At 42.2% G+C, this 24,543-nt stretch overlaps 1 protein-coding gene across 1 annotated transcript in view; it reads left to right on the top strand.

Moving 5' to 3' along the window:
* LOC124605990 (adenylate kinase) overlaps window positions 1-22,393 on the top strand; it is a 44,710-nt gene extending 22,317 nt beyond the window's left edge. Inside the window, exon 6 of the mRNA XM_047137956.1 lies at window positions 21,436-22,393. Within this exon, the coding sequence (XP_046993912.1) occupies window positions 21,436-21,545 (110 nt within the window). The 3' untranslated portion in view covers window positions 21,546-22,393. The remainder of the gene's footprint in view (window positions 1-21,435) is intronic.
* The last annotated feature ends 2,150 nt before the right edge of the window (window positions 22,394-24,543 follow it).

Genomic DNA, 24,543 nt, shown 5'->3' on the forward strand with positions numbered 1-24,543 from the left:
ACACCTATGCTTGCGTACACCTATACAACCACAATAATATAACGCAATGCTACTATTCCTTAGTGTGTGCTTTAATCCTCAACAACAAAATAACTAAATGACTTAGCGTGAACATGCCTCTTCACATACACCATCCAAGGAAAATCTCACAAAAATATTGAAATACGGTTCAGCTACCATTGTGTGGCTATTAAGCAACACAATGCACCATTAATCACAGTTAGGAGAAACTAATCTCGCCCCTCAGTAAATCGGAGCTTTTCGTATACCTGGTGAGTCTACATGCTTACCAAAATCAGCGCAATAATCATTTTCTACCCAAGCCAAAAATCTTCTCAAAATACCTTTCTAAATGACTTAGAACTACTTTGAGAGATCCATCCTCATTGCAGACTAATTCACACATAAGTGTGAGCTGATCTCATCACTCTTGAGATAATCCCTCTAGAGGCTCATTACTCAAATGATACTTGGCTACTACTCCTGAAATTCTAAAAGGACAAGCCAAGAACCATTCTCTGCAAACAAATATATCACGCTAATTCTTTCTTTAACAGTAAGCACTTCTTCTTTGCAGTCGTAGGCAAACATTCATAGTGGCCAGCTGCATCATAGTTGTTAGATTTGCCACATGCCCCAATTCAGCAATCGGCTGTATGTTGCAAACTTGCTGACTTGACAGGACACAGCTTTTCTCGACCATCAAGTGTCACACATTTACGTTTTAACAAACAAATTTAAGAAAACTATTTAAGCAACTTAATCTCTTCATTCTTGTAACACATTAAAATCGATAAGAAGTTGAGGTACTTTTTTTTGGGCTGAAGATAGTTTGGTGCATTCAGAACTACCCCTATTCCTGAATACCAAGAGTGCTCCAATACTGTAGGTGGATGCATTGGCTGCCATAATCAATGGACGATTGTGAGAAGAGGCGAGAGGTAGGGTGGGGATGTCAGCATTGTTTTCAATTTGACAAAAGCCTGGTTGCAAGTGGGGTCCAAGTATAAGGGACCACATTTTCATACAACTGATTGAGATTGAGAACATGTGCAACGTGGGCCACCTAGGGTAAGAATTTAGCATAATAGTTGAGTTTGCACAAAAACACTTATAACTCGGGTAAGTTCATCGAATGAGGTAAAGAAGTGGTGGTGTCAATGGTCCGATTAGTAGGCCTGATTCCCTCTTCAGAGAGCCAATGCCCCAAGTACTTCACTCCTGGCTGAAAAAAATCTGCACTGCTCCAAACGATAACACAGGATTGTGAACAGGATGCTGAGGTTTTCTAAATGCTGCTGGCAGAAGGCTCCTGTGACGGTAAGGTCATCCAAGTAATTGATGCAAGCCGGAATATACTGTATCAGTTGTTACATAAATCACTGGAATATTGCAGGGGCTGAGAAAATGCCAAAGGGGAGTCACTTGTACTGACACAACCCAAATGGCATGTTAAGAGTGACAATGTTCTGAGACACCTCGTCTAAGGGTAGCTCAGTGAGGTTGATCTTGGAAAAATATTCCCCTCTATCCAGTTTAGTGAGATAGTCTTCTCGCCAGGGTATAGGATAGGTTTCTACCCGCGATTGAGCATTGATGGTCGCCTTGAAATCCACTAGAAGTTAAGATACCCATTCGGCTTCCGTATGGTGGCTAGGGGCATGTCCCATCTGCTAGACTTGATGGGTTTGACAGCCCCAGCTGCTTGCATACAATAGTTCCTGCTTCATGGCAGCCCGTAAGCCAACTGGAATCGGTCTGGTGCAGTAAAAGAGGCATGGTATCTGGCTGAAGGGTGATGTGCACCTGAAAGTGTAAAGAACACCCCCAAATCCTGTTGAGAGATGAAAACAGTGTGCAGAGGTCAGCCAGTTCCTGGAAAGGGACCACAGAGGAAAGCACCTTGACATCATCTGAGATAGAAAATCCAAATGCCATGAAGGTGTTGAGGCCAAAAATGTTGGTATCCAATGGATAGTTGATTACAAAGAACGTTAAAAGCTAAGTAGCATATTTGTAAATTCCCGTGATAGAGAACTGCTCATGACGAGGAATTGCACAGTCTCTATAGGCCACAAAATTGCACGAGGGCAAGAACAAGTCGTGTGATCCAGTTGCACATGAATCACCTGATTGATCAAAGACATGGTGGCTCCAATGTCCACATGAAAGTGGAAGTCCTGGTGAGATGTGCAAAGCATGAGAAACAATTTCTGCGTGAGTGGATTACTTTGGGGGGGGCTGCTGTCTGCAGCTCGTTTACCGTGCGCTTGTGTGGTCGCGGCGCCATGTGGGGGGGCAAATCGTGGGAGTGCGACATACTCAGCAGAGGTGCCCCTCCTTGCCGCAGTGTGTACAGGACTCCTAGTGGTCTGAACAGTCTGCTTGGGAGCGAGAGGAAAATACACTGGGCATGAAGCGAGCGGCTCCCTTAGCTGTCGTCAAGGGATGGCTGGAGGCTCAGGAATCAGACATCAAATAAAGACAAATCACAATGTTGCTGGAGCGTGGTGGTCATCCTTTGTGTACGACGCTGGAGTGGTGCACACAGTGGTGTGTGAACTGCGACTAGTTGCAGCCTTGTCATGAGTCATTCTTTAGCAGCCTGTGCGATTTTGAATGAATGAGCAATGTGCAAGTTGTCCTCTAATGACAGATTATCCAGTTTAAATGCTGCCATGTGAATGTCTTGTCAGGTGCCAGTTGAACCACTGCATCAGGAATCAAGGAGTCAGCATAGGAAGCCTTAGCAGCCCTTATTGGCATAAGTAAAATCACATTTTTGGCCAAGTCCTTGCAAGTCAGTGACCCTTGAGTAGTATGACTGTACCAGCTGTTTATAATATTGATGAAATTCTAGCCTGTAGGCAACCATATGATACTGCAAGGAATAATAATTAGTCAGTGGAACGCATGTCTCCTGAAAGAAAAGAGCAAGGGGGTCAGACAGAGTTGCCAGTTTTGGAAGGAGAAAAAAGTTGTCGGGCAATAAACAAGACAGAAAGAGAGAGCACTGCAATGAATAGCCTATGACTTGAAACACCATGAAATGTTGCTTCAGTTGATGCAAATGTGTGTCCCAGTCCTCCATAACATCATTGAAAGGAGGAAACAACAGAAGACAGAATGTTGTGTAAAGTCCAGAAGACTCTGGTCCGTATGGCACAGCGGCCTTCTGCACACAGTTTGCCCCGCCAAGAGCTGAAGAGACTTAAAAGTTCATCTGTATCTGCTGCTGGTGCATCAGCTGCTGCTGTTGCTCGAGAGGGCAACCAATTTAGTTTCCAGGCTGTGCAACAACTTCTTTTCCTTATCACCAATTGCTTTATCTGTGGGTAGCGGATACGGGCGCACGTCAGGAAAACAGGAGAGAAACAATTATGACAAAAGGTGGGAAGACCGCCAGCAGATGGGACTCAAACCCACGCTGAAATCGAGCAACAGGGCTGACCAAACAGCAGACCCAGCACAACAAGAGCAAGTCAATAGCAGCCTATCCAGCAACAAAGTGCAAAGAGCTTTTGACACAATGTTATGTAGAAGACCAAAGAGGAAAAACAATATCCAAGCAAAGTCTTCAACTAATAATCAGTAGTATGGTGGGGATAGAAACAAATGTTATCAGGCGAAGCACATGACTGACTGAGTGGTCGATGTGCAGTGGTATTTATGCTGGCCGTCAGGGACACTATGGGTCAGTGTACTCACGTGGCAAGATGGTGGCGCACTCACTAGGTGAGTGCAGTGCTGAGGCGATGCTGCTCTCTATTGTCCAAGGAGGTCCATTTGCTCTAGTAGGCTTCCAACTTCTGTGCTTAGAGGTCAAATAAGTTTTTGCAACCATTTACACTTCAAATGAGCTTCTGATCTAATTGATAAAAAATGCTTTTCTGAGAAAGCATTCAGTATGATTTTGGACGAAGTTTTATGCCTACCACCGACTTAAAACATATATTTTCACCTACATATAAAGGGTAAAGTGAAGTCGCCACCAACTATAATTGTTTGAGTGGAGTACCTATTTGAAATGAGACTAGCTTTCTTTGAAATGTTCAGTGACTTTATGATCAGGGTTGTCAGAGTTGGGGGAGGTGTTGGTAAAAGCAACCAATCGATAATTTATTCCAGTTGTCAAGTAGAACCTTTAACCATTATAACCCACAGTTTTACATAAATTGATTAAATCTCTGTACACTTGCACAGTTCTGAGTGAACAAGAACTATACAAGAGGATATTAAGAACTATTGTCACTGGAATCATTACAGCACCTGTTCTGTCGTACGGTGTTTAAGTAAGGAATTTGACAATGCCCCTAGGAAGTGAATGGAGAAACTAGACTGGATGTAGTATTGACCTTACTTTTCTGTAATACAAGTATTGCAAATCACCGCACCATTTTGCTTGGTGTAAAAAGTATATGTTGGTTACAACATGGGGTGTGTTGTAACCTTGTTAAATCCAGTTGGGTCGCTTAACTGATAGAAACTTAAGCATGTAATCCATACGACCTACATAATAATCTGTATGCCTACCTCATATCTGCATGTGAAATTTTAGTTGTTCAACAAACTTGGGTTAAAATTTTGCCATGGATATTGTCACTAATATACAAATGTGTTTAAGCAAAGTTCCGTAATCCCAGTAAGGATTGCTTTGTCCCACACAGATCTTTACGCATAACTGATGTTGCTTTTGTGTATAATTTTTCCGCATGAGACTGTAATGTGATCACAATCTTTGGCACATATCTTCAGGTATTGATGATCAAATGCTACCATTACATTTGTATTTCTGTATGGTGAGAGTAGTTATATGTGGCATTTCACAAGGAGACAAATGTGTTACGTTGTTGTTGTTGTTGTTGTTGTTGTGGTCTTCAGTCCTGAGACTGGTTTGATGCAGCTCTCCATGCTACTCTATCCTATCTTCTTCATCTCCCAGTACCTACTGCAACCTACATCCTTCTGAATCTGTTTAGTGTATTCATCTCTTGGTCTCCCTCTACGATTTTTACCCTCCACGCTGCCCTCCAATACTAAATTGGTGATCCCTTGATGCCTCAGAACATGTCCTACCAATCGATCCCTTCTTCTGGTCAAGTTGTGCCACAAACTTCTCTTCTCCCCAATCCTATTCAATACCTCCTCATTAGTTATATGATCTACCCATCTAATCTTCAGCATTCCTCTGCAGCACCACATTTCGAAAGCTTCTATTCGCTTCTTGTCCAAACTAGTTATTGTCCATGTTTCACTTCCATTCATGGCTACACTCCATACAAATACTTTCAGAAACGACCTCTTGACACTTAAATCTATACTCGATGTTAAAAAATTTCTCTTCTTCAGAAACGCTTTCCTTGCCATTGCCAATCTACATTTTATATCCTCTCTACGTTGACCATCATTAGTTATTTTGCTCCCCAAATAACAAAACTCCTTTACTAATTTAAGTGTCTCATTTCCTAATCTAATTCCCTCAGCATCACCCAACTTAATTCGACTACATTCCATTATCCTCGTTTTGCTTTTGTTGATGTTCATCTTATATCCTCCTTTCAAGACCCTATCCATGCCGTTCAACTGCTCTTCCATGTCCTTTGCTGTCTCTGACAGAATTACAATGTCATCGGCGAACCTCAAAGTTTTTATTTCTTCTCCATGTTACAATATCAGGAAGAAAGAGAGAACAGCAACAACTTATTTAGCTAATTTTGTTTACCGCAGTTATGGATTAATGTAAACAGTGCTTAATTTATTAGTAGCTGCTATAAACAAAACACTTACTGCTTTTTACTAGCCACATATTTGTCCATCCACTGTCATTGCAGAAGCAGAGTAGTAGCAGTAATTTCTTGCCAAGCTGATTACATCTACGAGCCGTTTTAATTTTAAATCCCATATCTGCATCATTATTTAACAATGTAAAATTGTATCCACAGCTAGATGAAAGCAAGGTTGTGGTTGTAATTTAACTATTTATTAAAATATTGTGGCCCTGTCACAACTATAATTCTAAAGCCATCATCCTGAACGTTTGATTTGGCACAAAAGTTCTTTGCTAAACAGAGCCCTATTGGAGCTTGTGTGACCCAGCCAACTGTAGAATAGCCAACAGTTTTATGTGAACACTGAATTCAGTAAGACTTTCACATTGTCATTGCAAGAGGTAAAAGTGCTGATAAGTCACAAGAAAACTCCTTGGGCCAAATGGAATCAAGCCCATGATATTTGGATTTGTCATCTGTGATTTACCCACAGAGCTAGTTGATCACCTTAGAAATCTGATAACATTAAAACTGAAGAGTTTGGGAAGAGCAGGCTTCCTTAAGTAGGCGGAAGCATGTGCTTTGAGAACATCTGTCTGGTGGTGTAACTTTAACCATTTTCTGACTTCATCTACTGGTCCTTTTTTTCCCCCTCCCCCTCACTTGGAAAGATGACATGCTTCTTATACCAAGTGATACAGAAACTTGGCAAAAAAGGAGCAAAAACTACTAAACTGCACAACATGTAGCCAAATAATTTATGACCAGGTTACTGGATTTACCAGGCATAGAAGTTGAAGTGAATAATCAAGTGATGCCAATGTCTTAGTTGCTGTTTCATATTTTTGTTACGCTGGTAAATTCGTAAAAGGGCTAAAATAGGCTATTGTGTTACCAGTTCGATGACTGTGTTCTTATACAACTCGAAAATCAGTCGCGCAAATAATGGAAGGGGTAAAAAAACATCAACCTGTTTTATCTCCTTCACTCCTCGACTCGATGTTCCGCACACGACTCCTTCCTGTGACAGTGACCCACCCTTCCTGTGGTATATTTCCCATATAGAGGAGGATATTGTCCAAAACCACTGTCTACACCTCTACTCCTTCCATTGTTTGTTTTCCATCTAGGATTCTTGAGTTTCATATTAACAGTGTTATGTTTTAAATGGAAGTTAACCAGCAATGGCAGATGAACTCTTCGTGTATGAAGAGTCATTCTCGTTCTGCCAATGGCATTGTCAAAGAGAGTTGAGGAGTGGGCAGAGGTTCAGGGCAACTTCTTGTCCTTGGTATGGAAAAAAACAACAGCAGCAGGAGATGGTATAACAGGAGTAGGTTTCATCATTAATGGGAAAGAAGGGCAGAGACTGAGTTCAGTTCAGTGCTTGATTATTCTCATGAAAATAGACAGCAAACCAGTGTCAACAACAGTAGTTCAGGTACACATGCCAATGCCACAAATGGAGATCATAATCTAATGATCATGAGTGACTGAAATGCTGTAGTAGAAGGGAAGGAATAGAAGACAGTGCTTAGAGAGAATGTGGGCTCAGTAACAAGAATCAGAGAGGAAAGAGACTTGAATTCTGCACTAAATTTCAGCTAGTAATAGTGAATATGCCATTCAAAAATCAGAGGAAGTGGAGGTATTCTTCGAAAAGGCCTGGAGGCACAGGAAGATTCCAGCTGGAGAACACCATGGTGTGTTGGAGATTCCAAACTGAGATCTTTCAATGAAAGATGTGACCAGGAGCATGTATCGACCCAGATTGCAATTTAATGATGAAAAGTAGATGGAAACTGAAGAGAATCACAGAAGTTGGACAGACAAATGTAGGTATAAGCAGGGTAATCACGAATAAATCATCAGTTACCAAAGGATTACTTCAGTTAGGGGCTGAAAGAAGGAAGTATGGAAATACTTAGGGAAGAATGAGCATACAGCAATAGATGTCATATAGGAACGAAATAAATAGAAAGTGTATGGAATCCGAGGCAAAATGACTGAAGAAGAAATATGTAGAAATTGAAATACAAATTGTTGTTCGAAGGACTGATTCAGCATATAGAAAATTCAATACAACTTTTGGTGACATTAAAAGCCAAGGCATTAACATTAATACTGCAGGAGAAATTTCGCTGTTTAATGCAGATGGAGAGCAGATAGATGATAAGGTACATTGAAGGCCTCTACAGTGGGGATGACTTGTCAGATGGTGTAGAGAAAGAAGTGGCAGTCAATGTGAAAGACATATAGGATCCAGTATTAGTCAGTTCAAGAGAGCCTTGGAAGACTTTTAATCAAATAAGGTGAAAGGCGTAGATCACATACCTTCAGAACTTTTAAAATCATTGGGGAACTAATAACCAAACAACTAGTCAAGTAGGTGTGTAGAATTTATCAGTCTGGAGATGTAACCTCAGACTTTCAGAAAAATATCCACACAACCTAAAGATAGTAAGATCAGTTAAGTGCAACAATTCTTTCAAAATCAGCTTAGCAGCTCATGCAGCCTTGTTACTGACAAGAATAATGTACAGAGGATTGGAAAGTAAAATTACTATTTGTTCATTGTCATGAATGTGGGCTCTAAAGTTCTAGATTAGTTAAGTCAGCCATCTTCGACCCACTAAAAATACGTGCCTGGTTGCTGCCAACATTGCCAATCTAACAGTACAGTACCCACACGTACCGTCGCATCTACAAATTGCTTGTTGTGCTGTATCATGCCAAAGTAGAAAGCCATGCTTGGTGCCACCACTTTGTGGCAAAAACATGGCTTGGTCTTTTGGCTGCACATCTATCCCCATTGGCTGCTGTAGTGCTGGGAAGTGGATGGACCTTGTTCCCTCTGTGCCCTGTACCCCTCTGTATTCATTCAGGATGTTGTCAATAAACTATTTTAGAAATGTCAGAGGAGCATTTCTGACTTTACACTTGACAATGGAAGCAAGACTTAATAAAATTAACCACCTTCATAAGATTTGTCAGCTGTATCCTTGTTTGCTACCTTCTCAAATGGCTTTCCTTTCATGCCTTTCAACTCTTATAACCGTCATCTGCTTTCTGTACAAATTGTAAATAACATTTTGCTCCCTGTATTTTGCACCTACTACCTTCAGAATTTCATAGCGTATTCCAGTCAACATTCTCAAAAGCATCCTCTTTGTCTACAAATGTTTTAAACACAGGTTTGCTTAATTTAACGTCTTCTGAGAGAAGTTTTTGAGTCAGTATTGCCTTTCACGTTCCTGCATTTCTGTTTCCCAAATTTATCATCTTCCTCAAGATTGGCTTCCACCAGGTTTTCCATTCTTCTGTAAACAATTCATGTCAGTGTTTTGCAAGCACAATTTATTGAACTGAATTCAGCAATCTTCACACCTGAGGGCAACTGCTTTCCTTGAAATGGGAGCTACTAAATTTGTCCCCCCCACCCCTCCCCCCCCCCCCACCCCCCGCCCCCTTCCATGGAGAGACAGTGTTGTGGTTCCTGTTCTTAAGCTTGGCAAAGATCTGTTGTCCCACAAAATTTAACTGCTGATTAGCCTGACAAATGTCTGCTGCAAATTACTAAAATGGATGGTGACCCATCAGCTCAGTTGGGTCCTTCAATCTTTGGACTGTTTATCTCCTTACCATTGCAGCTTTTGCGGGTTATTGTCTCCAATTGATCATCAGCTTTGATTAAAAACTGCAGATTAGCAGGCTTTTTCTCAGAGCCGCCATCTTCAAGTTTTCTCCGATCCTTGTAAGGCCTATGACAGCTTGGCACCATCACATTCTCCTTATGCTCCACAAGTAAGGCCACAGGGGCCCCCTTCCACTTTTTATTCACCAGTTCCTGTCCCATTGGTCATTGAGAGTCTGACTCGGTTCTGTCCTCAGCTCTCTGCTGACACAGGAGAATGGCGTTCCACAGGGCTTCCTATTAAGTGTCCCTTCTTTTCTAATCTCCATTAGTGGGCTTGTGGTCTCTGCCAGACAGTTTGTCACCCCTGCTCTGTATGTGGACAATTTCTGTATTTGGGCTAGCTCCCACTCAGTGACCTGCAAAACAGCTCCAGGGTGCCATCCAGTGCATTTCCATGTCAACACTCTTTCATGGTTTCCAGTACTCTCCCCTTAAGTCAAAAGTGGTGCATTTGTCTCTGTATTACAGTCCATCCTGATCCTGAGCTGTACCATGGTGCCCAACGCTTGATCGTGGTTACCCAGTTTAGTTTCTTTTCATCTTTTCGATGACAAGCTTACGAGCGTACTTGGTTGTCCCTACCCGCCATCTGAATGTTGCCCCCCCCCCCAGGGGGTCCACAACTCTTTTGTGGATATGTGCGTGGCGAGCACGGGACCCGAGCCAGTGCAGCTCTTCCCTTTCGGGGCTGCATACCTCCCCTTTCCACACACACACACACACACACACACACACACACACACTCACTCACTGCCAGCCCCTTCCCCTTTCCCTTGGTCCCTCTCTTTGGGAGTGTGTTTTGTGCCTACGTCCAGAGACGGATGCTTGTGACTGTTAGACGTTGTTTCTCTTCTTTTATCTCTCTACTGGAAAGTCTCTGTCCTTACTTTGTCATTCCCGTTTCCTTGATTCTTCTCTTTACCTTCTTCTCCGTTGCGCCGTTTGAGAATTCTTCTCTGCTTTCCTTTTTTTGTTCCTACCTTTCTCTTTCTTTCCTCCTTGTGCATGTCAGGAGGTCGATCCACGCATAGCCGGTGATGGGTAACGTGTAATCCCTTGGCCCAGGTAGACAAGTAGGACACGGACGTACCCCCTGGTAAAGGTCAGGCCCAGGGAGGGGTGATTACCCGAGCTGATACCTTCCGAACATGCCGATTGGTCCTTCTGTCTGTTTCTTGGGAGGTGTAACATTGTAACGTCCTCCTCACTTATCGACCTTAATGACAGTGAAAAATTAAACTGCGTGTACCTAATGGAAATTTGGGAAAAGCAATCATCACCGAAGTTAATCTGTCGGTAAAGAGGGAGGAAAGGGTTACATCTAAATGAAAGGAAAAATGCAAATGAAACTGGTGGAAATTAATTTTGAAAAGGGGTAAAGTTAATAAAGAAAGTAAATGTCCTGCCGTTACCTTAACAATTAACTAGCGGTAATTAGATATTTGAGATTTAGGGGAAATTACGGTCGCCAGTCCTATGGACAATTACTATAGTAACTGAAAAAGAAAGGTTATTACACATATAATTAGCACTAGAAGCGTGGCAACTGAAGGTTGACACGTGTAGTGTGAAAACTGAAAGTTTGTCAGAAGTAATAAATTTCGCTTCACTCTGACTTAATTTAGCAAAAGATTTAATAAAACCGGAAAATCGAAAGTTAATTTAGTGACTGAAGTTAATAGTGAGATTTCTTTCTGAAGCACGTCGAAATTCAGTAAAATACGGTTGTTCTTGGACTACCTCAACAATCATTTCAAAAGCTACTTGAATCTACGCAATTTAGAAATAAGAGATTTAACTTTGAACTTGAATTAAATGATTCTGAACAATTAACAATAGTAAAATTTAGTACGTACCAAGCTGAGCTGGAGTCACAGGTAAGCTAAAATATGCAAACAAAACTCGCACTCTTAATTTGTGCTTGTGTAATCTAAATATTGTAGCCAGCTATGAATACCTTAACTGAACTTTGAAATTAAAGCAGTGAAATCGAATGCTTTTACTTTAATGCTGGCGTTTCAATTTCAACGACACTAGACTTCATTCTGGAAAAGGAAGGGACCCTGCTTGGTAATGCAATTGGGACAATGAGCAACAAATGTTCATGCTAAGTTGCTGTAATTATAGTTACGAAAATGGAACAGTTTGAAAAGCTGAGGCCTGCCATACAGTTCTAAAACTTTACGTGCTTCCAGTCTTCCTTGTTGGTTGATTGAAGGTTTGAAGCCGTCGATTGAGGAGGTGGCGACAGTCACTCATTGTCAGCCGTCGCTGTTGCAGAAGCTGGATGTTGACGCGCCTTCTTCTCGACACGGTCACCAGGTGAAACGGGCTCTTGATGTGCGCCAGCTAATGCTTCCCGTCCGCAACACCGTGTCAGAAACTATCATAGCAAGTCGAGCGCAATTATATGCTGCCCAACCCCGAAAGCGCGGCAACTCGCGGGAGCGTCACACAACACACCTGCTCCACTGCACCACCCCAGCCAGACTCTTTCTGCTCAGCCCGCACTCCACGCGGAAGAGTTAACACTACCAAAGATCCTAAACACTTTCGTTCTCCACACGACCTATCGATGTATTCGTTCGATAGTATAGTTTTCCCTAGGCCAGACCCAGCGTATAAATACAAATAATATTCACAAAACAAACCAATTATACATCGACATAAATGCGTATATATACAAATAGTAAAACAATTACAATATACAAAGACACAGAAATGTTATATCTTCAGGTAACAAAATAAGGAAAAAATTTGCAGTGCAATAGATGGAAATAGGAGGATATGCATTTCCGGCGTCACAACATGAGGTGTGGACAATCACCTAAGGCGGGAGTGCCCTCAGAGAGGGCTCCCACTAGGAAGGAGCTTGCCATCGGAGACGCCGGTAATCGTGGGGGATACTTTCGCAATGGTTTTTCCTACTTCAGCTTCTGCCCACAAGAGAGAGCTAGATGATTCTCAGCCAAGGGCAGTTCTTCCGTCAGTGCCAAAGTTCAAAGTTGTTTCTCAGTCTGATGAAAGTCAAGACTTCTCCACAGTCAACCTTTCATTATTCAGAAAGGTGTCGACAGAATTGGAGGTCCTTTAGTCTTGTTCCCGGTTACGAAATGGCACCTTGTTGTTAGAAACAGACATGCTACACACCTTCCCTGTCCGAGTGGAAGTGCACCGTACTTTACATTCATTGCGCGGGGTGGTTTATATGACATCACTCAACGGATTACCCAATGAGGACACTAAAAATTACCTGTCTGATCAGGGTGTAAGAGTTGAAAAGGAATTGGTATCAACCCACACTCTCTTCTTGACATTTGACAGAGTTCAACTTCCATCAAATATTGAAGTGGGATATGAGAGAATTTCAGTTTTCCCTTGCATCCCCATCCCTACGTGTTGCTATCAGTGTCAGCGGTTTAATCATACCAGCCAGTCGTGTTCCAATAGGCCAAATGCGTTACCAGTGGCAGGGTTTGCCCATGAGGGTGATTGACCACCTCCATTTCCTCATTGCTTCAACTGTATGGGCGACCACGCTGCTTCCTCTAGAGATTGCCCTAGTTCTAAAGATGAACGAATTATTCAGGAAGTCCGAGTGAAGGAAAAGGTGTCTACCTTTTCTGCTCGTAAGTTATTTGCAAGTAGAAAGCCCACTGTGCTCCATCGGGTAAATATAGCGCTATCCTCACCTCTCGTCGACCTACTAAGGAGGTAACCACACAGACTTGCTACCTCACCTATAGCACCACGGTCGTCAGATCGGTCAGCCCAAAGATCATCTGTTCAGCATCCCCACTAGCACCGCTCTCTAAGGCTCAATCTTCCTTGGCTCCTGCTAAATCATAGGCTTCAAAATTGGATGCCCGAACTTCCAAAAAAAAGCCTAGTGTTGAAGATATATATTTTTTTTTTACCCAGACCTCACAACCATAGACTCCTCCCTCATCATACCAGCCAGTTGTGTTCCAATATGGCCTAGAAGGCTCATAAGAAACAAAGTTCCTCTCCTTCTCCACCATGGCATGTCTCTTCTACAACGCCACCCAGCAGTAGCCACCCTCTATACGGTGCCCCCCCCCCCCTCCCCCCCCAGGGGCTCCACTACTCTTTTGTGGATACGTGCGTAGCGAGCACGGGACCCCAAGCTAGTGTGGCTCTCCTTTCTTTCCAGGCTGCATACCTTCCTTTTCCACATCCTTCCCCATCCCCCCCCCCCTTCACCTCCACCTCTTCCCATCCCTTTCTCCCACTTTGGGAGTATGTTTGGTGCCTACGTCCGGAGATGGACACTCAAAACTCAAAACTGTGAAACAGTCTCTCTTTGTCCTTCTCTTTTCCTTACCTCTTCTCTTCTTCTCTTTACCATTTTCTCCGCTGCAGCATTTGAGACCTCTCTTCTTTCCTTTCCTTTCCTTTTCTTTGTCCTTCCCTTTCTCTTTTTTTCCTCCCTGTGCTTGTCTGAAGGCCGACCCACGCATTCCCATGCGTAGCCGGTGACGAGGTAATGCGTAATTCTCCGCCCCGGGTTGACAGGTAGGACACGTACATACCCCCTGGTAACGGCCAGCCCCAGGGAGGGGTGGTTACCTGAGCTGATACCTTCCGAAAGTACCGATTGGTCCCTCCGTCCGTTTCTCAGGAGGTGTGACCTGAGGTGTGAACAATCACCTAAGGCAAGAGTGCCCTCAGAGAGGGCCCCCACAAGGAAGGAGCGCGCTATCGGAGACGCCGGTAATCATGGGGGATACTTCCACAATGGATTCATCATCATCTACTATGTCTGCTCACAAGCAAAAGTTGAATGAGTCTCAGCTTCGGACAATTCTTCCATTGTTGCTACAGTTCTTTGTTGTTTCTTGGTTGGACGAAGGTCAAGATTTCTCCACAGTCAACCCTTTCATTATTCAGAAAGGTGTCGATGCAATTGCTGGTCCTGTAAAGTCTTGTTCCCGATTACGAAATGGCACCTCGTTGTTAGAAACAGACGGTGCCCTCCAGGCACAGAAATTGCTGCGTACTTCACTGCTACACACCTTCCATGCCCAGGTGGAAGTGCACCGCACTTTCAATTAATCACATGGGGTCGTTTATACACGCTCCCTCGACGGATTGTCTGACGAGGAAATTCAAAGGTACCTGTCTGACCATGGCGTAACGGCTGTTCAGTCATGAAAGGGGTTGACAAGAACATCGTTCCAACCCGTACTGTCTTCTTGACATTTGACAGAGTTCAACTTCCATCGAACATAAAAGCGGGCTATGAGAATTTCAGTTCGTCCTTACATTCCAAACCCTACGCGTTGCTATCAGTGTGAGCGGTTCAATCATACCAGCCAGTCATGTTCCAATCTGGCCAAATGCGTTATGTGTGGAAGGATGCCCATGAGGGTGCTTGTCCACCTCCATCCCCTTGTTGCATCAACTGTATGGGTGACCACACTGGTTCGTCTAGAGATTGCCCAATTTTTAAAGACGAACGGCTTATTAGTGAAGGAAAAGGTGTCGCCCTTTGCTGCTCGAAAGTTACTTGCCAATCGAAAGCCCACTGTGCCTCATGCAGGTAAATACAGCACTGTCCTTGCCTCTGCTCGGCCAACAAAGGAGGCAGCTACGCAGACTCTCACCTGCTCACTCTATGGCTCACCCTTCATCGGGTTCTGCTAAATCGTGAACCCCAAAATCAGACACCCGGACTTCCAAAAACGAGCCTACTCGTGAAGATTTTTTATGTACCCCAACTTCACAACCTTCGATTCCTCCTTCATCTCAATGTCTTGTTTCCAAGAAGGCTAATAAGAAACCCAATTCCTCTCCTCCTCCGCCACGGCGCGTCTCCTATACACCACCACCTGGCGGTAACCACCCTTGGCCGACTTGTGTATTGCCGAGGCGCACTGCTGGCAGCTGATCGCTGGTGGCAGGAGCTGCTGCTGAACAACCTATGGATCATGATCTTCTGCCTTCTGCTGAATGCCGTTCCACGGTGTTGGTCGCCAGCTCGGAGCAGTTGTTGAGTTGAGGGCAACCTTGGTCACCTTCTTCCCTTTTCTCTCCACCATATGTCAATTATCCATTGGAATATCCGCGGCATTCGAGCCAATCGGGATGAATTGTCGATCCTCTTACGATCCTACTCGCTGGTCATCGTCTGTCTTCAGGAAACAAAGTTGCGTCCCCACGATCGCTTTGTTTTCCCTCATTTTCAGTCAGTCCGATTTGATCTCCCCTCTGTTGAAGGCACTCCAGCACATGGAGGACTCATGAGTCTTCTCCATGATACTCTCCATTATCACCCAATCCCCTTAAACACTTCCTTCCAAGCTGTCGCTGTCCGTCTTTCCCTTTCTGGATACACCTTCTCTCTTTGTACTGTATACATTCCATCGTCCACACCAATGGCAAGAGCTGATCTCCTTCATCTTCTTGGTCAGCTTCAACCCCCTGATTTGCTGGTTGGGGACTTCAATGCCCACCACCTGCTTTGGGGATCTCAGCGTACTTGTTCACGCAGCTCACTATTGATAGACGTCTTTCACCAAGCAGATCTTGTTTGCCTCAACACTGGGGACCCTACATTTTTGTCTGCCTCTATGACAAATTTCTCATATTTGGACCTTTCGGTCAGTGCTGTTCCACTAGCTCGGCGCTTCAAATGGTTTGCTCTTGCTGATACACACTCGAGTGACCAGTTTCCATGTGTCCTTAAATTGCAGCCACAACTGCCATATATGCGCCCAAGGCACTGGAATTTTGCCCAAGCTGATTGGACACTTTTTTCGTCTCTAGCGACATTCGATGACCGTCACTTTCCTAGCGTTGCCGATGAGGTCACTCATATTACAGAAGTTATTCTTACAGCTGCGGAACGTTCAATACCTCGCACCTCCGATTTGCCCCGGCACCCCCCCAGTTCCTCGGTGGAACGAGGCATACAGCGACGCAATATGTGAGCGGCGACATGCTCTTTGCGTTTTCCGGCACCATCCTACTTTGGCCAACTGTATCCGCTATAAGCAGTTCCATGCACGATGCCGTTGCGTCATTTGCGATAGCAAGAAGGCAAGCTGGGACTTCTTTACTAGCTCATTTAACACCTTCACTCCCTCCTCGGAAGTTTGGAGTCGGATTCAACGGTTATCTGGCGTGCCTATTTTCTCCCCGGCCTCTGGGCTCACTGTCGCACATGATACATTAGTGGACCCTGTTGCAATTTCTAACTCATTGGGTCAACACTTTGCTGAGATTTCGAGCTCTTCAAATTACCCGCCAGCTTTTCTTCCGAAGAAACGTGCAGCGGAAGTGCAACCTCTTGCTTTCTCCTCTCAAAATCGCGAAAGCTATAATACTGTTTTCTCCATGCGGGAACTCCAACATGCACTGTCTTCTTCTCACTCTTCTGCCCCAGGACCGGATTGTATCCACAACCAAATGTTGCTGCATTTATCGTACCACAGTCTGCGTTACCTCCTTCGCCTTTATAATCGAATTTGGACCGACAGTACTTTTCCCAGAAGATGGCGGGAAGCTACTGTTGTTCCTGTTCCGAAACCTGGAAAGGACAAACATCTCCACTCTAGCTATCGCCCCATTTCTCTCAAGAGTAGTATATGTAAGGTTTTGGACGTATGGTGAACTGCCATTTAGCCTGGTGGCTGGAGTCCCGAAGTCTTTTAATACCTGACCAATGCGGTTTCCGAAAGCATCGTTCTGCAGTTGACCATCTTGTTGCTCTCTCCACTTATATCATGAAAAATTTTCTCAGGAAACGCCAAACGGTAGCAATATTTTTTGATCTGGAGAGAGCATACGATACCTGTTGGAGGACAGGCATCCTCCGCACACTTTAGAGGTCGGCTGTCCCTTTTTCTTCGTGAATTTATGGCAGAGCCCACATTTAAAGAAAACGGGGTACCCCAGGGCTTCATGCTAAGTGTTGTACTGTTTGCCATTGCCATAAATCCAATTATGGATTGTCTCCTTCCTGATGTCTCGGGCTCCCTCTTTGTGGACAATTTTGCGATCTACTACAGCTCTCAATGGACCAGCCTTCTTGAACGACGTCTTCAAGGATGTCTCGATCGCCTCCACTCTTGGAGCATCGAAACCAGCTTCCGCTTTTCTCCCGGTAAGACCGTTTGTGTTAATTTTTGGTGTCGTATGGAGTTTCTTCCGCCCTCCTCACATCTAGGCACTGTCAACCTTCCGTTCGCAGAAGTCGCCAAATTCTTGGGTCTTATGTTTGACAGAAAACTGTGCTGGTCCTCCCATGTTTCCTATCTTTCGGATCGCTGTCTGCGATCCCTCAACACCCTCCGTGTCCTGAATGGTACCTCCTGGGGAGCGGACCGAGTGGTCCTTCTCCGCCTCTATAACTCCTTATTGCGCTCATAATTGGACTATGGAAGCATAGTTTACTCCTCTGCTGGGCCGTCTATTCTTCGGCGTCTCGACTCTGTCCACCACCATGGATTACGTTTAGTGTCTGGAGCTTTTTACACCAGCCATGTGGAAAGCCTTTATGCTGAGACTGCAGAACCACCGCTGTCCAATCGGCGAGCTGTCCTTCTGAGTCGTTATGCTAGCCATCTGTCTTCCATGCCTGCTAATCTGGCCCATGATATTTTTTCGATGTCTCCTTGGATTTAGGGTATGCAGGCCGCCCTTCCTCCCTGCTCCCGTCAACTGTTATGTTCTCTTTCCTTCCGCTTTCCTAAGACTTTTTGACAACTTGGGGTACAGCACCGCCTTGGCTCCGGCCCCGGACCTGCCTGCTCCGTTAACTTTGTCAGTTTCCCAAGGATGGTACCCCTTCTCTTGTTTATTGTCAGGCATTTGCTGCTCTATGTGCACAAATGACGGATGCCGCATTTATTTACACTGATGGCTCAAAAACAGCGTTTGGTGTTGGGAGTGCCTATATTGTTGGCAACACCCCTATTAAATTTCGGCTTCCTGACCAGTGTTCGGTTTTTACTGTGGAGCTTTATGCTGTTCTCCAGGCTGTCCAATACATTCGGTGCCATAAGTGGATACAGTATATTATATAATCATATTCAGTCAGCTCTCTTCCCAACCTCCAAGCTCTTTATCCCATCCACCAGAGTCAAGACTGCCTCCACATGCTGCACTTCGGGGTGTCTCTGTGGCCCTTTCTTCTTGTCCTGTTATTTACTCTTGCTGCTGCCTCGATGTTCCTTTTACCACTTTGTTTGCCCCTTCTCCGTACTGTCCTGTTTATGTAGTCCTCCCTTGGATTCTGCCACCTTGGGTATTGGGGCCAATGACCTCACTGTTTGTCTATCAACCAACCGACCAGTTACATTAGTCCGGAAGTCTTGAGAGTATTTCGCCTGTCTCAAACATTTTGCACCCCCGGTGGAGTACTTTGTCATGGCTGGTCCTCCTATAAAGGATATCTGTGGTTGTGGGAATGTTGTCTACTCCATGGACTTTTTTTGACTTAGGTCTTTCTGCACTGCCTGATTCTTCTCGCAGTATCATACCTTCCATGTGATCTTCATCTGATTCATCTTCCCTTTCAATTGTCTTAATTTCCTTTATAGAGAAGCCCTCTATATTCTTTCCAATGTTCTGTTTTCTCTTCTTTGTTTAGTACTGGTTTGCCATCTGAGCTTCTGTGAGTCATACAGTTACTTCTCTTTTCTCCAAAAGTCTCTTTAATTTTCCTATCTTTCGCCTCATTTTACATGCTTAGACTGCCTTGCAGTTGTAGTCTTCCCTTGAAATGTCTTAGTTTAAAATCTGGTGCAAGACTCTGTCTTATATACTTAATGTGAAACCTTCCGTTGTCTACAGGTATCTTTCATTTGTACAACTTTCATTTATGATTGTCCTTAAACCAATTATTAGTGATGATTAAGTTGTTCTCAGATATAACATTTTTTCGGGGTAGAGGCAAAGTGATTAAAGCTGTTCATCTACTGCTACATGCTGGGTCTGGAGGGCCCTCAACCTTCCCCTCCAGTGCCTGTTTCCGTGGTCATCCCACTTTACTCTATTTTAATTGCTTTTAGGTGCAATGAGTCTTTTTTCCTGCCTCACCCTATTTTTTGTTTTAGGAGTAGCACTCCAGTGGATGCAAGACTTAAATTCGTTACCCTTGATACTAGCTGAAAATTCATATATACTTCCATAATTTTATCAAATTTCTGGCACACATCACGAACTACAGATATCTTTCATCTTGAACAAGAAACTGACAGCCTCGCTGTATAGGCCCATAATGCACACCCCCAACCGACCAACCAAATAATTGAGGATGTGGAGTGCAGGTGCTACTCTGAGATGAAGAGATTGGCACTGGAGAGGAATTTGTCGTGGGACACATCAAACAAGTCAGAAGACTGATAACCCAAGAAATGCCGTAGTCGTTGGTTGATTTGGAGTCGATAAGTTGTAGAAGGAAATTCCTTAATCTTAGGAAAAAAATTATAGCCTTAAACAAGACGTTAACATCATACAATGGTCTGTTTGCAACTGGCTGATAGAACTGTTATGCCTGGGATTTATGTTGTCTGTACAGGTAGCGCTGGGGTGTCATGCGGCTATGGATTCTTTGTGTTGGTAAACTCCTACTGTTGTCGTAAGTAAGCAGCAAAAGATTTGAAATTTAGAAGTGTGATATTTGGTGATTGTCTAACAAATTGTGGTCACTGCATAAATGTCTGGAGATGTTGTGATCATCAAACAGGTTCCTTTGGCTTTCTTTTTAGTTCAGTAATGTATAATAACAGATGAGCATATCCTTGCTTACTACTTTAGTAGTTCGGTGCTGGTGGTTTAGCAGGTATCAAAGTTGTCCAATTCTTAAAATGGTTAATATGAAAAAAAATTATAGGGAAATGTGACAGTTTTCATTTGTCTCTTAGTGCAGCCATAACACTTGGGCTTTCAATTGTTGAATTGAACTTATGGTTAATATCTTAGACTTCAAATGTATTGGTCCTAGATCGGGTGATGTAGCTCAACAGGTCAGAGGAAAACAATAGTATATCATTTCCAGGAAAATCATGCCTGGGAAACCACTCTGGTCTTCATTTCAACCAATATAGGTTGACAGTTGCTTTATTTACTATAACTGAATGTATCTCTTGTCTTCTCCAACTAGCCATTTCTGCTATATACTTTTGGTAAATGTGTAAGTTACTGTGATCAGATACAAACCTGATTCGTATTTTACAGTCTACCAACCTGCACAAGTAGTGGATGATCTGTTGTGTCATCCTAGTGTGTAATCTAGTTTGTCATTTTTTTTTTCTTCTGTCACCACATTGAACAATTACACACTACTATCAATGCGTTGTAGTTTGTGCTTCAGAATTTTAGAAATCTGATGTAAACGAATAGAAGAGAATGTTAACATAAAGATATTTTTGTTACCATCCTATGAGCGACCACACTTGCACTGGATTTGTCTAGTTTGCTCAGATACATATGGATCACTTATTGCCCCAAAAAATTTTATGTAATTGAGAACAGTAGAATATATTTTCTTGGATTTGGTTGCGTAGCTGCAGGATTTGCTAACACTAAAAACTGCCTTATTTGAAGATGTAATTATGTCACTATTGATCTTAAGGATATTCTGTGTTCAGTAAATTTGTTATGTCAAATTTTATTAAGTATACATGATTTTATTGCAGAACATTGTTTATTTTTGTGTGTCAGTAATGCATACATCGTATTTCTGGTTGAATGTGTTTACTGTAGGATGATCTATGAAATTAGTGAAAAAGTTAAATCCTGAAAAAATTAAGTACCAGTGTCTTCATAAAGTTAGGTAATTCTAGCCATATGCTATGAATAATATGAATAATGTTGTACATCTATTGCATTGCAGTTGTTATTATAGTTTGAGGCCAATGCAACAAATGTTGCCACAACATTGTTGTGCTATTAGTAAAGAGAAGTGATTAGAAATATAGAACCTTTTTCTTTCTTTTTCAGGTATACATCACAGGATTGATGCCTCCAAATCTGCTTCAGAGGTCTTTGATAGCATTGATAAAATATTTCTTCGTTCTTCCAGAAGCAAGGATAAAGTTATGTTTGTATAAGGAACATTCGTAGGACAATGCTGTAATTTTAATGATGGAAGTATATCCTGTTATTGAGAATTTAAGCCATATAGAAGCTGATGGGAGTCAAAATTTTATTATTCATGCCGGTAACTTTTTAAGTTACAAACATGACCATTTCTGTCAAAGCTATCGCACTGCCATGCACAATTAAGACTTGCAGTGTCTCTTATATACATATATTTTAGTTTTGATTGCCTGTCACTATCTCCTAACATTCAAAAAGTGAGAAATATTTTTCCATGTTTATAGTAACGTTATTTTATTACTGGTCACATCAAAAACATATTACGCGAGAACCCGTGATACCTGAAGCATATTTTGAGTTTGTTGTTAGACAGTGAATGAAGGATTTTTCAACTGTATGATAATTTACTTTTTGGTTTGTGAAAGTTTCTCTTTAATTTACACAAGATTGTACTTGCCAGGCCTCAGATATGACTTGTTTTGCTGGTATTAACTGTATTGCTCCCACAAACTAATGTGCACTCAATCTGTGAATCTGTAGTAAATGAAAGCATAGGGATATCTTCCTATGAAACTTTGCTCAGTTTAAAATAAAATTAAGAAATGACAGCAGTTGTAGAACTAATCATTAAATTTTAGTTCCAATATTTCAATTTGGTTGGTAGTCACTGTGAATACTAAATAAAAAAATGTACAGTCAAAAGTGATTATGAGTAATGAAGGGACTAAGACATGAGTCACGCAATGATCCATGTTTACCATTGTTCAGCGAAGGGCTCTTCTGACATTATTTGTACCTGTTATGTGGGAAATGGTGTAAAAGTATCTGATAAAATAAAATGTATCAGTGCTTCTTTTTACTAAGTGCTCATGCTTTTTCTTCCTCCCCTAACATATGATAACTATTATGAATGAATGTTAAATCTGTCTCATACAGAAAGAGTGTTAGCTGTATTAATTTTTGATCTCCTGCAACTTTGAAAGCAGTTGTTTCTAAAATAATAAAAGTAAGTTATGTGCTTAAAGTGACAATCTTAAATTTAGAAGAATACACTGACATGATAAAATACCATTTACAACAGCTGATAGCATGTTCTCAGATTTGTTTGTGAAGCAGATGTTTTTTAATTAAAAAACAGTTGGATAAAAAAAGTTCACAGCATACAATCAGCCAATTGACGTGTAATCCACAAACAAATCTTCCTGGTAGAATGTGAAAGAAATGTTGATGAATTGTTCATGAAGCAGATGTTATTGTGTGGTGACCGGTAAGTAATCCAAACCACTCTCCACACATTTAGTAGTATATTGTTTCTGTAAATGAGCTTGTTGTATTCTTAAAGAAATTGAATGATTACTCAATGTGTGGGATTTTCTGCTTAAAGCAAGAACCCACCCACGAAACACTGTCATCTGTAACTGTGTATTTTGACCAACACTTCTGCAAGATCCATATTAAGACACCTAAGTCTGTGCCTTTCATTATCACTGTACTCACGTTACTTACATGCCACCACAAAAAGATGCACTGCTTTCTGCAAGATAAGATTACTGCCATGTCAGCTATGGTGCAATGTGGCACTGTGATATATCAACCTGCACTCCCATTACCCGTCAACTGAGGGAAAAATTGCGCAAAACCGTGTTTTGAACTCAGGCTAGTACAATGTGAAGTTCTCATGAGTCTACAGATCAGACATTTTCCACACTTTTTCTAAAAAAGAACTGATAACATTCAACTGATACAGTTTCACCTCTGTCATGAAATAAAAATTCTTATCAAGCAAAATGTGAAGATTGTCATCATGACCTAAAAACAAATACTGAAGTTCTTAGTTATGTAGCTGAAAAGATATCAAATCTATTTTATGGAATTTACACTTTGATGCAACAAACTATAATAAACAACTCTCTCTCTCTCTCTCTCTCTCTCTCTCTCTCTCTCTCTCTCTCTCTCTGTGTGTGTGTGTGTGTGTGTGTGTGTGTGTGTGTGTGTGTGTGTGTGTGTGTGTGTGTTTTTTTTTTTTTTTTTTTTTTTTTTCCTTCCCCCTAAATTTAAAACCATATTACAAGCAGTTTTTTGCCAAAAGTGCACAAACTTTTAAAATAATCATAACTTTCAGTGTAATTATAATTTCATTATTTCCATTTCATATGTCTTTAAACATTTGTTAATACGTTGTTCAATAATACCGAGAAGATATTCTAATAGTGTAGAAGAAATTGGCTTTCAACAGTAAATATTTTGTCTAAAAGGACATGAATGTCGTTATCTGTTGAGCTCAGACGAACTAAATGAGGGTGATTTATATATTCTTCATAAATACAGTTCATATAGTTCTTATTATTTTTACTTCCTAATTCCAACTGCTGCTCATTTCTAAGTATGCCCTGAAAATATTGTGACCTTTGTGTTTAACCTTTTTTGGGTGCAGTGTTCTTCAGTCTTAAAATGGCAGGGTGGTCTGAGTGGTACTGACCTCATAGCAGGTCACAATAACATTGCAGGAGGGCAGCAGGTACAAAGAACCAGGTCCTCGGCCATTGTGGAATCATAAAGCCAGTGGAAACAACAAGATTTATTCAGCAGAATTCATACAGCCATAGTCAGAGGTTTGCACAGATGCAGGTATCCATAGTGATTGTTACCTTGTGAATATTATCGTGAGCAGTTGCAGGTATCCACAGATAATCTGCAGATATCTGTAATAATAACTGTGTTGTAGTTGAAAATTAAAGAACAGTATCAATCTCATTATATGCCTTTTGTCGAATTGTTTTACCTGTAGTCAATGCCAGAGATTTCATGAATCAGCACAGCATGTATGTTGTAATGTTAGTTGAAAACTTGGTCTATAGACATTCTTGGAATATCTGCAAGGCACAGGTAAAGTGGAAGTCTGTTTCTGTCCTTACCTTCTGGCTATGACCCGTTTAGCTGCACCCAGGGAACCTGCACTTTGTGACTATACATTGCTGTGACCTTATCTTTCATGCAATCTGTGAACCG

The sequence above is a fragment of the Schistocerca americana genome, chromosome 1 (assembly GCF_021461395.2).
Source record: "Schistocerca americana isolate TAMUIC-IGC-003095 chromosome 1, iqSchAmer2.1, whole genome shotgun sequence".
NCBI classification, from domain to species: Eukaryota; Metazoa; Arthropoda; class Insecta; order Orthoptera; family Acrididae; genus Schistocerca; species Schistocerca americana.